The sequence below is a fragment of the Myxine glutinosa genome, chromosome 10 (genome assembly GCF_964187855.1).
Source record: "Myxine glutinosa chromosome 10, kmMyxGlut1.1, whole genome shotgun sequence".
NCBI classification, from domain to species: Eukaryota; Metazoa; Chordata; class Myxini; order Myxiniformes; family Myxinidae; genus Myxine; species Myxine glutinosa.
Genome location: NC_136270.1, coordinates 89,682,045 through 89,695,040, shown reverse-complemented (window position 1 = coordinate 89,695,040; position 12,996 = coordinate 89,682,045). Strand labels below are relative to the sequence as shown.

Here is a 12,996-nt window from a genome sequence, read left to right as displayed (position 1 = left end):
TCAAATCCGTAAAAACGGAATGAAGAATAAAATCTATAAGTTGTGTGTTATATATAGGGACATTTGCAAACAGAAATTTTAACGTAGAGCCATTTTATGTTACTTCAGGTGAAGAATGATATACGTTTGATTGCAGTCATTTCATATACATGATATAATAATCCACTTACCGATGATGGTGTCTGTTCGTACTCTGGACAGGCTTGTATCGTCTGACTTCTGGGAGTTGTATGCCCCCGGTTGCTCGTCGTACTACCCTTGTTGTTTCACCGCTGACATCATCAGATGGTTGCCAACTGTCACTGGACGTTTCGACCCATTTGTCTTTATGCGGCTTCCAATGGGGATCTTCGCGACGATACCATAACCAGCATGACGCCCTCCCTGCTTGCTCTCCTCGTCTGCGTATTACTGTCCTCTGCCTTCCTGAGTTGACGAGATAACAACATCTGGCCGAAGGGTTGAATGCACAATATCTGGAAAGGCTAGCTTCTGGTGCAAGTCCACCTGCATCTCCCACGTAGATCCATCTAGAAGGCACGCCTTTGATTGATGAATATGTGTAGGCCTCTGATGTTCTTGCAGACTTTATATGTAAACAATGTGTGTTCAGTCATCATCGCTATCCGACGAAACGTTTTCAACCTGTAGAAATTCTTTTTCGTCATTCACCATGTTGGAGCATGTCAACAGCTTGCTGTTCATCGTATGCGTCCAGTTTGTTTTTCAATTGTATGTAGTCAATCATGATTGATTCAGCCGTCAAATTGTCTGGTCTAACATACACTTGGCGACTTACTGTGAAGAAATGTAAGGACTCTCCAAATTCAGTCTCAAGAGTTCTACGTAGGTGGTTCCTTGTCGCATCTGTGACCTCTCCTATTCCCCGTGCTTTTATGACCGATACTACATGCGCAGTAAGTTCAGTGAAAGGAACAATGCGTGGGTTGGAAAACAAATCATCCCGAATATGAGCAAATAGCGATGTAAGGGCGGCTTTCTCTATTTCTTGGTAAGGGTTCTCATCTGGGGCAGGTTTTTGTGCCTGTGGACGTGTATATGCCCTGTAACAGGTCCTGTGGAATTGGGCTTCAGCCGCTACGATGTCCCGTGAAGTTATCGAAAGAATTCGTTCATCTAGGCGTTGGGTTGCAAGTTCGCGAAGTGTTTTGTCTGCTCTAAGTTCCACAGCTTGTTTCAAAGGTTCACGACTCTTTGAACCTCTCATATACTTTGTTGTCTTCTGACAAAAAATGCATATTTTGTCATAGACTCTCGTATGTGTGGTGCGCACTTGTTGTGATGATTCTCTTGGGTTTGAGGTATTGTCTTCTTTTGTGGATGTTTCCTGTTTTGACAAACTGGCCAATGATTTTTTGTGGGTGAACTGTGCTCTGCATTGTCTATGGTAATGCAGTGTGGGTATACCAGTTGAATCATGTTTCAAATTAAGAATTGGTTCAAATTGCCTTACCCTTGCGGCTGCCTGCAATACGACCCATGATTGTTCATCTTGTGATGATGATAGTTCATGCAGTGGTGACGCTTTCGTGCATATAATGCATGTTTGGAGAGACAATTTCCTTTTTTTCGCTTTCAATTCTGCTTCAGCCATGGTTTGTCTTGTTGGCTTGGGATTCACTCAATACCTGAGAATACACAAACAACACATCTATTATATTTTGCTGGTTTGATAGATGCATTTATATTTAAATATATAGATATAGTCCTTGTGCCCACCGTCGAATTTTGAAGTTTGTTTACCAAAAACGAGGGCACGTCGCCACTATATTTTTCAGCTAGTCTTACATGTTGCTTGTATATGAAAAAATGTAATATATATTGCAATGATATCAGGTTTTGTTGAGCATTTTTGCGTTGAAATTGCACATTTGTGACATATTTTCTCAATTATCTCGACAGCTAGTTAACCTATTTCCTTTTAGTTTACTTTAAAATATGCCAAATGACATACTGAACATATCTTATGTCGCGGAGCATGTGCCTCAGACCAGCCGATTAAAAGTTACGGCCAAATTTATGAGATATGAAATATGAAAATTGATGAAATATGAAATTGGCGGCCATTTTGGAAAATGGCCACCAAAATGGGTTCAGCTACCGAATTCAAATGTCCATCACATTTTTTCATACAGGCAATATATAATTCTAACTGAAAAATATAGTGGCGACTTGCCCTCTTTTTTGGTAGTCAAACTTCAAAATTCGACGGTGGGCACAAGGACTAGTACTTACTTTTTCCACATGTGAAATTTGCATTTATGTTTATTTAAATTATACAATTGACTACAAAATGTAAATGTTTCATGATATTTGTTACATTATATCACCTTTATATATCAATATTGTTGAAATGAAGATCAAATAGCTGTATGTTGAAATATGTTGAAAAAGTCAAAACTTTACATGGGGTGTACTTACTTTTTCACGTGACTGTAATTACTCTATTCTCTTTGACGCGTCTCACACAGCAATCAACCAACTTTTAACTCTCATTTAATTAATTCTGTAATGTCTAACACAGTGGATGTGGCTGCACACATCTGTTACTCCTCCCAGATACACATAACGAAGCAGGCCCCAAGTACGAACAAGTGTTGGGATGAACCGTAAAACTTTCCTGTTGGGTTCCATGTGTAACTTATTTTTCCTCTGCATCACTATGAATTTAACAATAGTTGCAAAGACTACTTTATGTCCTCTCCTTGGTACTAGGTGAATGATGAACTTTATATTGACATGCTGCGATCATATCAGACTGTTCAATAAAACGACCACACTCGCTCATCATAATGAATGAGCTTCAAGAAAGGGGTAATCTTGATCCTACCCTGCCTCACCATGTGCATTATACGTGATGCCAATCTACCCATTGTGGCAGCTTGAGATCATTTGTGAAAAAGAGTGAACATGTATGCATTTGATTAATTTCCAGACTGGTGCACAATGCTTGAACAGGCAGAAATCCTCTAATTTATAAATGTTCCAAAACATTGATAAACTAGAATGGCACTGGGTAGAGCGCATACCTCCGCCAGGCCGAACAGTTTACGGTTTGTATCTCACTAATAGGCCGGATCTGTATTTGGACCTGAACCAAAATCGACTTTGCTGTTCTTGTCACCGACCCAACCCATTCACCAAGTTTTGTCATAACCTGTCCACGACCTTTTGAAATATCTTATTATATATCGTTTTGGCACTATCTCTCAATGATGAAGAATCACTTGAAAAATTGAAGAATTCTCGTATTCGGATCTTCACCAACATCTATTTAATTTGTCCTTGTCCCACACCCAACCTGTCCACCAAGATTCGTCCGAATCCATCTGTACCCTTTTAAGGTATCCTGTTCAGAGACAGACAAACAAACAGAGGTGAAAACATCACCTCCGTCCACCTTAGGTAGAAGAGGTAAATATATTTTAAAGGACTTTTTATTATCAGGCATCATGTGTTCATTTTGATGTAATTTTCAGAATAAACCGAATATGGAGTTTAAAGATATGACTCTGGCCGTAGTACTCATACCTCGTTCTTTGCAACGATTGCACGTTTCACACGCGTGCGAGTGTTTGGAAATAGACGGTGAGAGGGACCGACTGAGCCAACAATGTAAAGGGATACAGCCTGTTATTTATAGCAGAACTCTGTGTGCATTGCTCATTGCTCGGCTGACAAATGGGTCAAGAGTAGTATTAAAATCACAAGGTTGAGAAAGACCATCAAGGTTCTCGAAGATCCGACATTGTTTTGACATGTGCAAAGGATGTAGGCCTCCACTTCGCTTTCCTTAATCCTTTCGAGCTCTTTCTTGTATTGTTTTCTCATACAATGAATGTTCCTATAACCGACTGTTGTGCATTGATATATGCTTTTTCCATAATATTATTTGCAGGTGTTGGTCATTTTTCCTGCAAAGTTCTCATATATGAATATGGCAAGTGTGCTTTGTTTTGCAGACCTGCCTGGTGGTGAATGTACCTCCGTATTGCAACCAAAATCTTTCTGTCCCAACACACATCCATTTTCTTGTTAGCAATGGCAAGAGGAGGCGCAGCCAGCTCTACCCATTTACTTACCTCCCCACCTCAGGTGAGAATTTGATGATCGATTGATGAGACTTTTGGGGTTTTTATGGTGGTGAAAATATTTTATACGTGCTCTTGTAAACTCCGTTCCCTTCCATAAAATACTTCTTTCGCATGCAACATGTGGCTGCAGTTAACATCATTTGCTGGGGGTGCAGCAGTGCTGCTGATGCAGTACCCCTTATAAATCAGAATCAGAACAGGACTTTTACCCCACGTGCATAGCACAAACAAAGCGGGGTTAATCAATAAATTCACGCTCTCTATCAGTCTTTGATCGAGGAACTACTTCACTCAAATTAAATTTCACATTTTTAACACTGGAGAACATGAATCGGAACACAAACCTACAGTTTAGCAGTACTTTGGCTCTGAATTTGGCACATTGTACAGAAGCTCGGCCCGAGCGTGCAGGCGCGCAACCCGCAACACGATAAAGTAATTAGTTCAGGCTGTCTGCTTGCCTGTCTCGCTGTCTCGCAGTCAAACAAAATTGAAAATCATTCCAAACAGGAAACTTACTGTTTTTGGGACATCATAAAGGACACAAACAACAGGCACAAAGAATGAATGTAATGTGTTAAATAAGGTGATGTAAAAGATGCTGCATCAACGGTGGTAAACTTTAATCCAGAATCTTTTTTTATACAACCTTTAAAATCTTTATTTTATTTAAACTAGTACACCCGCTCACTACGGGAGCGGAAAAAAGGGTAATTCCTCGTGGGGTATGTAGATTACAGTCGATCTATGGTCGGATCTCAAGAACGTTGGGTGTGTGTTCATTTCGCAAGTTTCTTGTGGAGAGATCGCCAAGTGGTTTAAACATTTGAGCAAGCACTCCATTCAAAACCGTTAAGGAACGGCTGGCTGGGCAAGCGCTAGCTAGCTGCTTGGTAAATGAGCACAACCCGAGCTTCTCCCTTTCAGTTTCGTATCAAACAGCAGGAGCGAATTTCAAAAGTTCGCTATGAAAAATGCCACGGTAGCGGCAGAAAAAGCCATGTTATTAACCCAACATTTGTGGGTTATATCGAGTACATTAGATCATCTCTCAGTTCTGTAAGTAAACATTCCTTCACGCATGTCGGGATTCCTCCAAATTTCTTCATTTAGTGTTATAAAGAGCATTAGCGACTGTTTAAAAAGCTAAGCATACGTGTTTGTGGTTTATAATATTTTTTACTTCCTGTAGAAGCCGTTGCTCCCACGTAAACACCATTATAACTATAAGTTATTTATACACGTTATCACTGCAGGAAAAACGCCTTGGGGAAGTGGGAGATTATTAGTATTAATATTGTTTTGTAATAACATTAACAATATGTGATTTATCATTAATTTTGTATATTAAAAGCGTCTTTGGAAAAACGCCATGATAAATCTTCTTCTTTGGACAAACGCCACGATAAAGCTAATTTAACATTGATATACACCTCAACACGCAACACCATTGACGGCAATGGCGGGGAAACGTGCTCGGGGGAGAAAACCCCCTTGGGGAGAGGGGCAAATGAATGCGCTACAACCTTCATTATGTAACCCTTCGTCATCCTGTCAAGTTTGGTTGAGATTGGGTAAGTAAGGACAATGTATTGGTGTCAAAAATTCATCAGACAGACGGACAGACAGACACAAAATGGCGTATTTTAGTATGATTGAATTGTATACTTGAACACTGATGAACACAAATCGCCTTTTCGGCACTTTCAAATACCTTCCGTTTAACAGTAGTTTGATACTGATAACAGTAGTTCGGCCTTTAAAATGCATGTTGTTGTGTTGTGTAACAGTAGTTTGATAAAATATTATGGCATTTTACATCATCTCTACCAATCAAATTTTCCGCTCGTAAACACTGCCCATGTTCTTATTTCTCAAGACAGCACGGGGTAATGGGTTCTATGAACTCTCTAGTTTGAACCCGTGTTTGATTGCTAAAAATTATATATTTTTGTGTGAAAAGTCATGTGTTTCAACATTCTTTTGAAATAAGTCCTGTATTATTGTTGAGCAATGAAGGCAAATGTCAGTAATTGCATTGAGACTTGCTGCAATGGTTAAAATGCATCAATATAATTTGGTGATAAATGCTGAAACGTTCAGGTTGTGGTAGACTGGATGTAATAGAAAGGATACGGGATTGAGAATATAGTTTCAGGTGAGCGAGAAAGGCCGCAGGTAACAGGCAAACTTGAGTGGACTGTATCGCATGTAAATTACAGTGAGAAAGTCAGTAATACATTTGTTGATGAATGTGAAAATGTTCAGGTTATGTGTGCAGATTCAATACTAGAAAGCATGTGAAAATGCAAACACCGTCTGCGTCCATTTGTATTCAGTCGTCGTCTTCTTCTGTATGCTCAAAATAACGAAAACAGTTTAAAATATATATATAGAATGAAAATTGAGGATTTTATGCAGCCTTGACCTTTGAGCTTTCGAGCTAAAACAATTATCAGGTTCTAGCTTTTGATTGGTGAACCAATTCTGTGACCCGATATGCAAATTCTTAAAATTACAGCTCACCATTTGAACCCTGACCTTTTGATCTAAAAAACAATCGACTCCTACCTTTTGATTAGTGAGCCAATTCAGTGACCGGATATGCAAATTCCTGAAATTTTAGGTCAATCGGGATGAAAATTGGTGCTTTTACGCAACTTTGACCTTTTGATCAAAAAAAAAAACGATCTGCCTGTTGCTTTTGATTGGTGAACCAACTTCGTGGTTGAAAATTGATGGAGTGATCCAATGTGCAAATTCTAAAAATTGCATGTCAATCGGATGAAAATTGACGATTTTATGGGACGCTGACCTTTGACCTTTTGACCAAATTATTAATTTGCCTTCTCCATATTCTCATAATAAAGCTTTATTGAAAATTTGATGACAAAACTCAAATGGTAAATTGAAATTTCAGGTCAAATGGATGAAAATTTATGATTTTATGTGATGTTGACCTTTGACCGTTTGACAAAATGATTAATCTGCCTTCTCCGTATTATAACAAAACATTGGAGAAGATTTGATGACAATAGCTCAAATGGTAAAAAAAAAAACGTTGCGGCCTGGACAGACAGACAGACAGACAGACACACACACACACACACACACACACACACACACACACACACACACACACAGTGATTGCAATACCCTGCTGCGCATGGGTCCAATATGGCAGGAAGGGAATTGAGAGTAATAGGTATAGATCCATGGACTGACTGCTAGAATGCACGTTGGCCAGGCACAACACCAGCCAGGTGTCACATTACCGCAGCTACAACGATGGGAATTTTAAAACTAATTTTTCATGAAAAGAAATGTGCCGCTGCTAATGATGTACTCGTGTCATCTAATTGTCGAAGATTGAAATAATTGCACCCTTCCTTTGCATTACACGCCAATGTTTAGTTCCATCGAGTTATCTTAAGTGGAATGCAGAAGCTGTAGATGACTGGAAACAATACGAGGCTTCTGTGTGCATCCTGGTTCTTGAAGAGATTTGTGTTTTGTAAACATTTATCTTCAGAAGAGGAAGTCGTATTATTTGCAAACTCTTACAGCACCCAATGTGTGCCACACAGATGGCCCGTCATGCTGTGTGAAGGATGAACCAGGTGACGATGACGTCCTGGCCTTCGGCCCACTTCTGCAGCACCTGCTTCCCCTCCCCGGGCCCAGAGAAGCTGCACGTGCTGCCTTTGTGTGCTCCGGTGACGTTCCATCCAGTCGCTCCGCTCTCTGCAGTTCTTTTTCAAGTTACAGCTCTGAACCGCCAACAGATAAGCCTCGGCCATCACCAGCCTCCTTAATTTACACCAGCTGCGATCCATCGGTCGCAACTTCCGCTGCATACGACCAACTTTCACTGGGGCTTGAGCCTGCGTTGTCCTTGCAAACATACACACGGCTCCAAAGTCCACTATCCACCCACATAAACTCACACTCCTTGCATTCGGCCTTACTTGGCTACGGCACCACCTCTCATGGGGGAACTGAAGCCCTTCATCAAGAGGGTTTCCATTTGAACCCTCAGCCATTATACGACCCATTTCTGACTCACCAGGGACTCGGTGTGAAACTGGAGCCCGATGGGGACAATTATTCAACCGTGTGCTCCCAATACAGTTTGATGGAGGAAGGTATATAATCATTTATTTCAACATAACTTATATTTGGGACCTCAGTTGACCCTTAATTTTTGACTTTACACTTCCTGTACCAGTCATCAACTCATCTCATTCATTCTGTACTGTTGGCTTTGTGTACATTGAAAATTGACTCAATTGCTGTAATAAGACTTGATTATATATATATACACACGGTCTTGATCCTTAAGCATAAAAAGACACTGCCAATGATGGCAATTGCTTGGTAGGGAAATGACAGAGTAGTCTTGATTCGAGACAATGGAGGCAGGTACCGTTGGAGAGGAGGTGGGACATTGAGGGGAGCGGAGGAGGGAGCTGGGGATTGCATCAGTGCCACAATAGATGAAGAAACCCAGATCATTTTCATAAATGCCTCATCATGTGCATGGCGCTGCAACGGGCATGGTTGGTTCGGCATTGGCCGGTTTAACATGAGGTTGGTGTGATTTGTGCCAGCATCTCTGTGGGCAGGGGGCTGGTACCATACATACGACTCAGCAACAGAACCGCCATTAATGGCAGAGGAAATGGCATTTATCACCTGCTGATTATTTTTTCCCATCCTCATACAATGGCGTGTTGAAAAGTAATGCCTCCTATTAATTTTCCCTGGAACGCTAGATAAGTTTATTCTAATGAAACAAAGCGCAGTCCGCACATTAATTCTTCCCGCCACTAGGTGTGAAGGTTCATGATTCTGACATGGGATGTCTCAGTGCCACGCTAGTCAAGATGGCAGAGGACAGCGTGACTTCATCATTGCTGTGAAACGTGGAGAGCTGGAAATGAAAGCTGGGATGACTGGAGATTAGAGTTGGGATGACTGACTGGAGATTAGAGTTGGGATGACTGACTGGAGATGAGAGTTGGGATGATAGACTGGCGATGAGAGTTCGGATGACTGACTGGAGATGATGGTTGGGATGACTGACTGGCGATGAGAGTTGGGAGGACTGACTGGAGATGATGGTTGGGATGACTGACTGGCGATGAGAGTTGGGATGATAGACTGGCGATGAGAGTTCGGATGACTGACTGGAGATGATGGTTGGGATGACTGACTGGAGACGAGATGATTAGAGATGATAGTTGGGATGACTGACTGGAGACGAGATGATTGGAGATGATAGTTGGGATGACTGACTGGAGACGAGATGATTGGAGATGATAGTTGGGATGACTGACTGGAGACGAGATGATTAGAGATGATAGTTGGGATGACTGACTGGAGACGAGATGATTGGAAATGAGAGTTGGGATGACTGACTGGAGATGAGAGTTGGGATGACCGACTGGAGTTGAGAGTTGGGATGACTGACTGGAGATGATAGTTGGGATGACTGACTGGAGACGAGATGATTGGAGATGATAGTTGGGATGACTGACTGGAGATGATAGTTGGGATAACTGACTGGAGATGAGATGATTGGAGATGATAGTTGGGATGACTGACTGGAGATGATAGTTGGGATGACTGACTGGAGATGATGGTTGGGATGACTGACTGGAGACGAGATGATTGGAGATGATAGTTGGGATGACTGACTGGAGACGAGATGATTGGAGATGATAGTTGGGATGACTGACTGGAGATGATAGTTGGGATAACTGACTGGAGATGAGATGATTGGAGATGATAGTTGGGATGACTGACTGGAGATGATAGTTGGGATGACTGACTGGAGATGATGGTTGGGATGACTGACTGGAGACGAGATGATTGGAGATGATAGTTGGGATGACTGACTGGAGATGATAGTTGGGATGACTGACTGGAGATGATAGTTGGGATGACTGACTGGAGATGATAGTTGGGATGACTGACTGGAGATGAGAGTTGGGATGACTGACTGGAGATGATGGTTGGAATGACTGACTGGAGACTAGATGATTGGAGATGAGAGTTGGATGCACCAAATTGCACCATAATGACGCTAAGAATAAGATGCTCGATGGAATACCACCACCACCACAAATGATCACCAACCCCAACTTGGCTCCGTCAGATTTTCCTCTCTTCCACAAACTTAACCCTTTAAGGACCAAGGGACACACATGTCCCTAAACCTTAAAGTCGTGTATCTCCGATATTTTCCTTACAATTTTAGATTCATATCAGACTTATTACAGAAACTTTATGTTTATATATTGGCAAACATTGCAGCTAACACCGAGTAAAAGCTTTTGTCGTTTCCGTAATTATGTCTGTCAACAAAAGTGGACGGGGGTTATGTTTTCACCCCTGTTTGTTTGTTTGTCTATGAACATAATATCTCAAAAAGTAATGGACCGATTCAGACCAAAAAAAAAAACTTGGTGGGCAGGTTGGGTGTGTGACGAGGACTAATCAATTCGATTTTGGTTCAGGTCTGGATCCAGTTTAGACCTCTCAGTGGGATACAAAACGTAAACTGTTCACCCTGGCTCTACTGTATGCTCTCTACCGAGAACCATTGTAGTTTTTCATTTTTGGTGTTGATTAGAAAAACGTGTATTTTTCATCATGTATACTCTTGAATTTCAATTCGTATTCGTGATTATTATAGCCAAATTAATACGACACAAATTGGGATTACTCTCAATATGCTTGTGGTCCTCAAAGGGTTAAGGAACACCTTCGTGGAGAACATTTTCCTTCCAACGACAACGTCCATGAGAGTTGGGCTGTGAAGCGCCGGTTAAGTCCGCAGGTGGCACAGTTATATCGTGACGTCATAAAATTACTCCAACGTTGGCAGAACTGTGTGTACCGCAGTGGTGGTTATTGAGAAATAAACATGCACAATGGTGGGATAAAGATTGATGTTAGTAATAGTTTATGTCTTTATTTCATTCGAATATCTTTACCTGTTTTGGAGAAATAGAATAGGAGGCATTACTTTTCAACACGCCGTCGTACCTACCTACCTGTCGCACCTGTCCCATCGATGTGGCAGCACCTCACTTGCATCTGCACATCTATCTTTTGAACGTGTGCACGGCCATTTTCAGGACAATTTTAATGGCACCTTCACCTTTTGCGAATGTCGTTTGAATGGCCGAAAGCGATGACAATCATTAGGCCACAAGTCTGAATTGTACGGGCACTTGCTACTTCCTTGCCCGTTTCTGCTCGAGTCCCCACGAGGTCATTTTGAGACCTGGTGGAGTCTGAATTGCGATGACAATCCAGTGTTTGTCATCGCAATGAGTAGAAGTCCATTCGTTCCCAACTTTGCACGAACCTTATTGAATTTCAACTGAAAATATGAGTTTCCAGATTTCCATCATCACCGACATCCAATAATTTTGTTGTTTTTTCAAAATTTGGACAAAATATAGAGCTTTTCAATATAGATGTTTAATTTTTATTTGAGTGACACCCATTTGATTGTGTGTGCGAATGTTCACTCACTTTGCAATTTTTAAACTCTCTGAACATTTAAACACACCACTTACCACATGAAAGATGTATATCATGAAATTGCACACACGGTTTCCGATGAATGCCACAATCGTTTTGATCTTCTTCTTCACAAGGAAGTTCATGATACATCTCTGTTACACATGCACATGTGACTATGTTTTGGTGTCATCTTGCTTTTGCTCAGAATCATTTCACCAATTCCCGTATAAATTGCTCAGGGTAGACAACATCAATATGCACACGTTGCGCGATGAAGTGTCCGCAACAGCCTAAATCCAGAGCACCATAATTGAAGACAATCGGTGATGCCAACACCAAATGTATTGAATAAAGAGAGAGAGTCCGAGAGGGAAGTAAATTGAAATCTTTGATTCAAGGCAAAAGCATATTGATGATTGGTTGCTCATCCATGAATGTATAAATTAACCATCATTTTGTGTGTTGCAGCTCTTGAGTTGTCACTGAAGAAGTAACACATTAGCCTGAAAGCATTGAGGTTTTTCTACTTCCTGTACCAATCCACCAATCCATTCGAGGGGATGTCGATCGAAACGGGCAGTGGTCAAGCGAGGCATGAAGACCGACGAATTTAGGGTTTGCCATCATCATGGCCGAGCAAGGTGATACACGAGGCCTTGTTTTGAAGACATCAAATAGCACAATGTATCTGGGATAATCTACCATTACAAAAATGATGAGAACGGAGTGCGGAACACAAAAGTACAACCAACTTGAGGTTTTGTCAACAAAAAGATAAAAAGCTCAAAAGGTCTTGAGAAAAGAAAGATGGACGGGGGGAGAAACAAATACTTTCCAATAAATATTTTTTGGACAAACACTCTCGACTTGGTTGCATTTCTCCCAATCTCGGTGATTATGTAGTTTTGCGTGACGTCGTGGTGATTATGACGGAATTTGTTTTGCTGATTCCTCCATCATTTGCCGACATAAAGACATTCAATACGGCCAGACGAGCCCAAGCCCTGATGCCTTTTAGGCCGTGAACACCGGAAGTGCCAGGAAAAGACCTCGCTCAGTCAAGTATCCTTTATAAATATTACCCCAGCAGTGTATATTGACATTAAAATGTGTATTTCCATACTGTGGTGGATTCCTAGAGTGGGTCGAGCTTGCTGATTATTCTGACTTGCGTTATATTTTTATTTGCTAAAACTACTGCTATATCTAAAAGTTTCCCTGCTAGTCTGGAGTAGGCCGAAGGCCTGAGTTGGGCTAAATGAGCCTCCTGAGAACTATACCCTGAAGAAAAGACAAATTTCACAAGGCATCAGCCTTTGGCCAGCTATAAACTGGAAGGGAA

The 12,996-nt window shown here is 41.3% G+C and overlaps 1 protein-coding gene across 1 annotated transcript in view; it reads left to right on the top strand.

Annotated features, from left to right (window-relative positions):
• LOC137433990 (nuclear factor of activated T-cells, cytoplasmic 1) overlaps positions 1 to 12,513 on the top strand; it is a 73,444-nt gene extending 60,931 nt beyond the window's left edge. Inside the window, exons 11-13 of the mRNA XM_068126548.2 lie at positions 3,984 to 4,116; positions 7,703 to 8,260; positions 12,123 to 12,513. Coding sequence (XP_067982649.2) covers positions 3,984 to 4,116; positions 7,703 to 8,260; positions 12,123 to 12,148 — 717 coding nt within the window. The 3' untranslated portion in view covers positions 12,149 to 12,513. The remainder of the gene's footprint in view (positions 1 to 3,983; positions 4,117 to 7,702; positions 8,261 to 12,122) is intronic.
• The last annotated feature ends 483 nt before the right edge of the window (positions 12,514 to 12,996 follow it).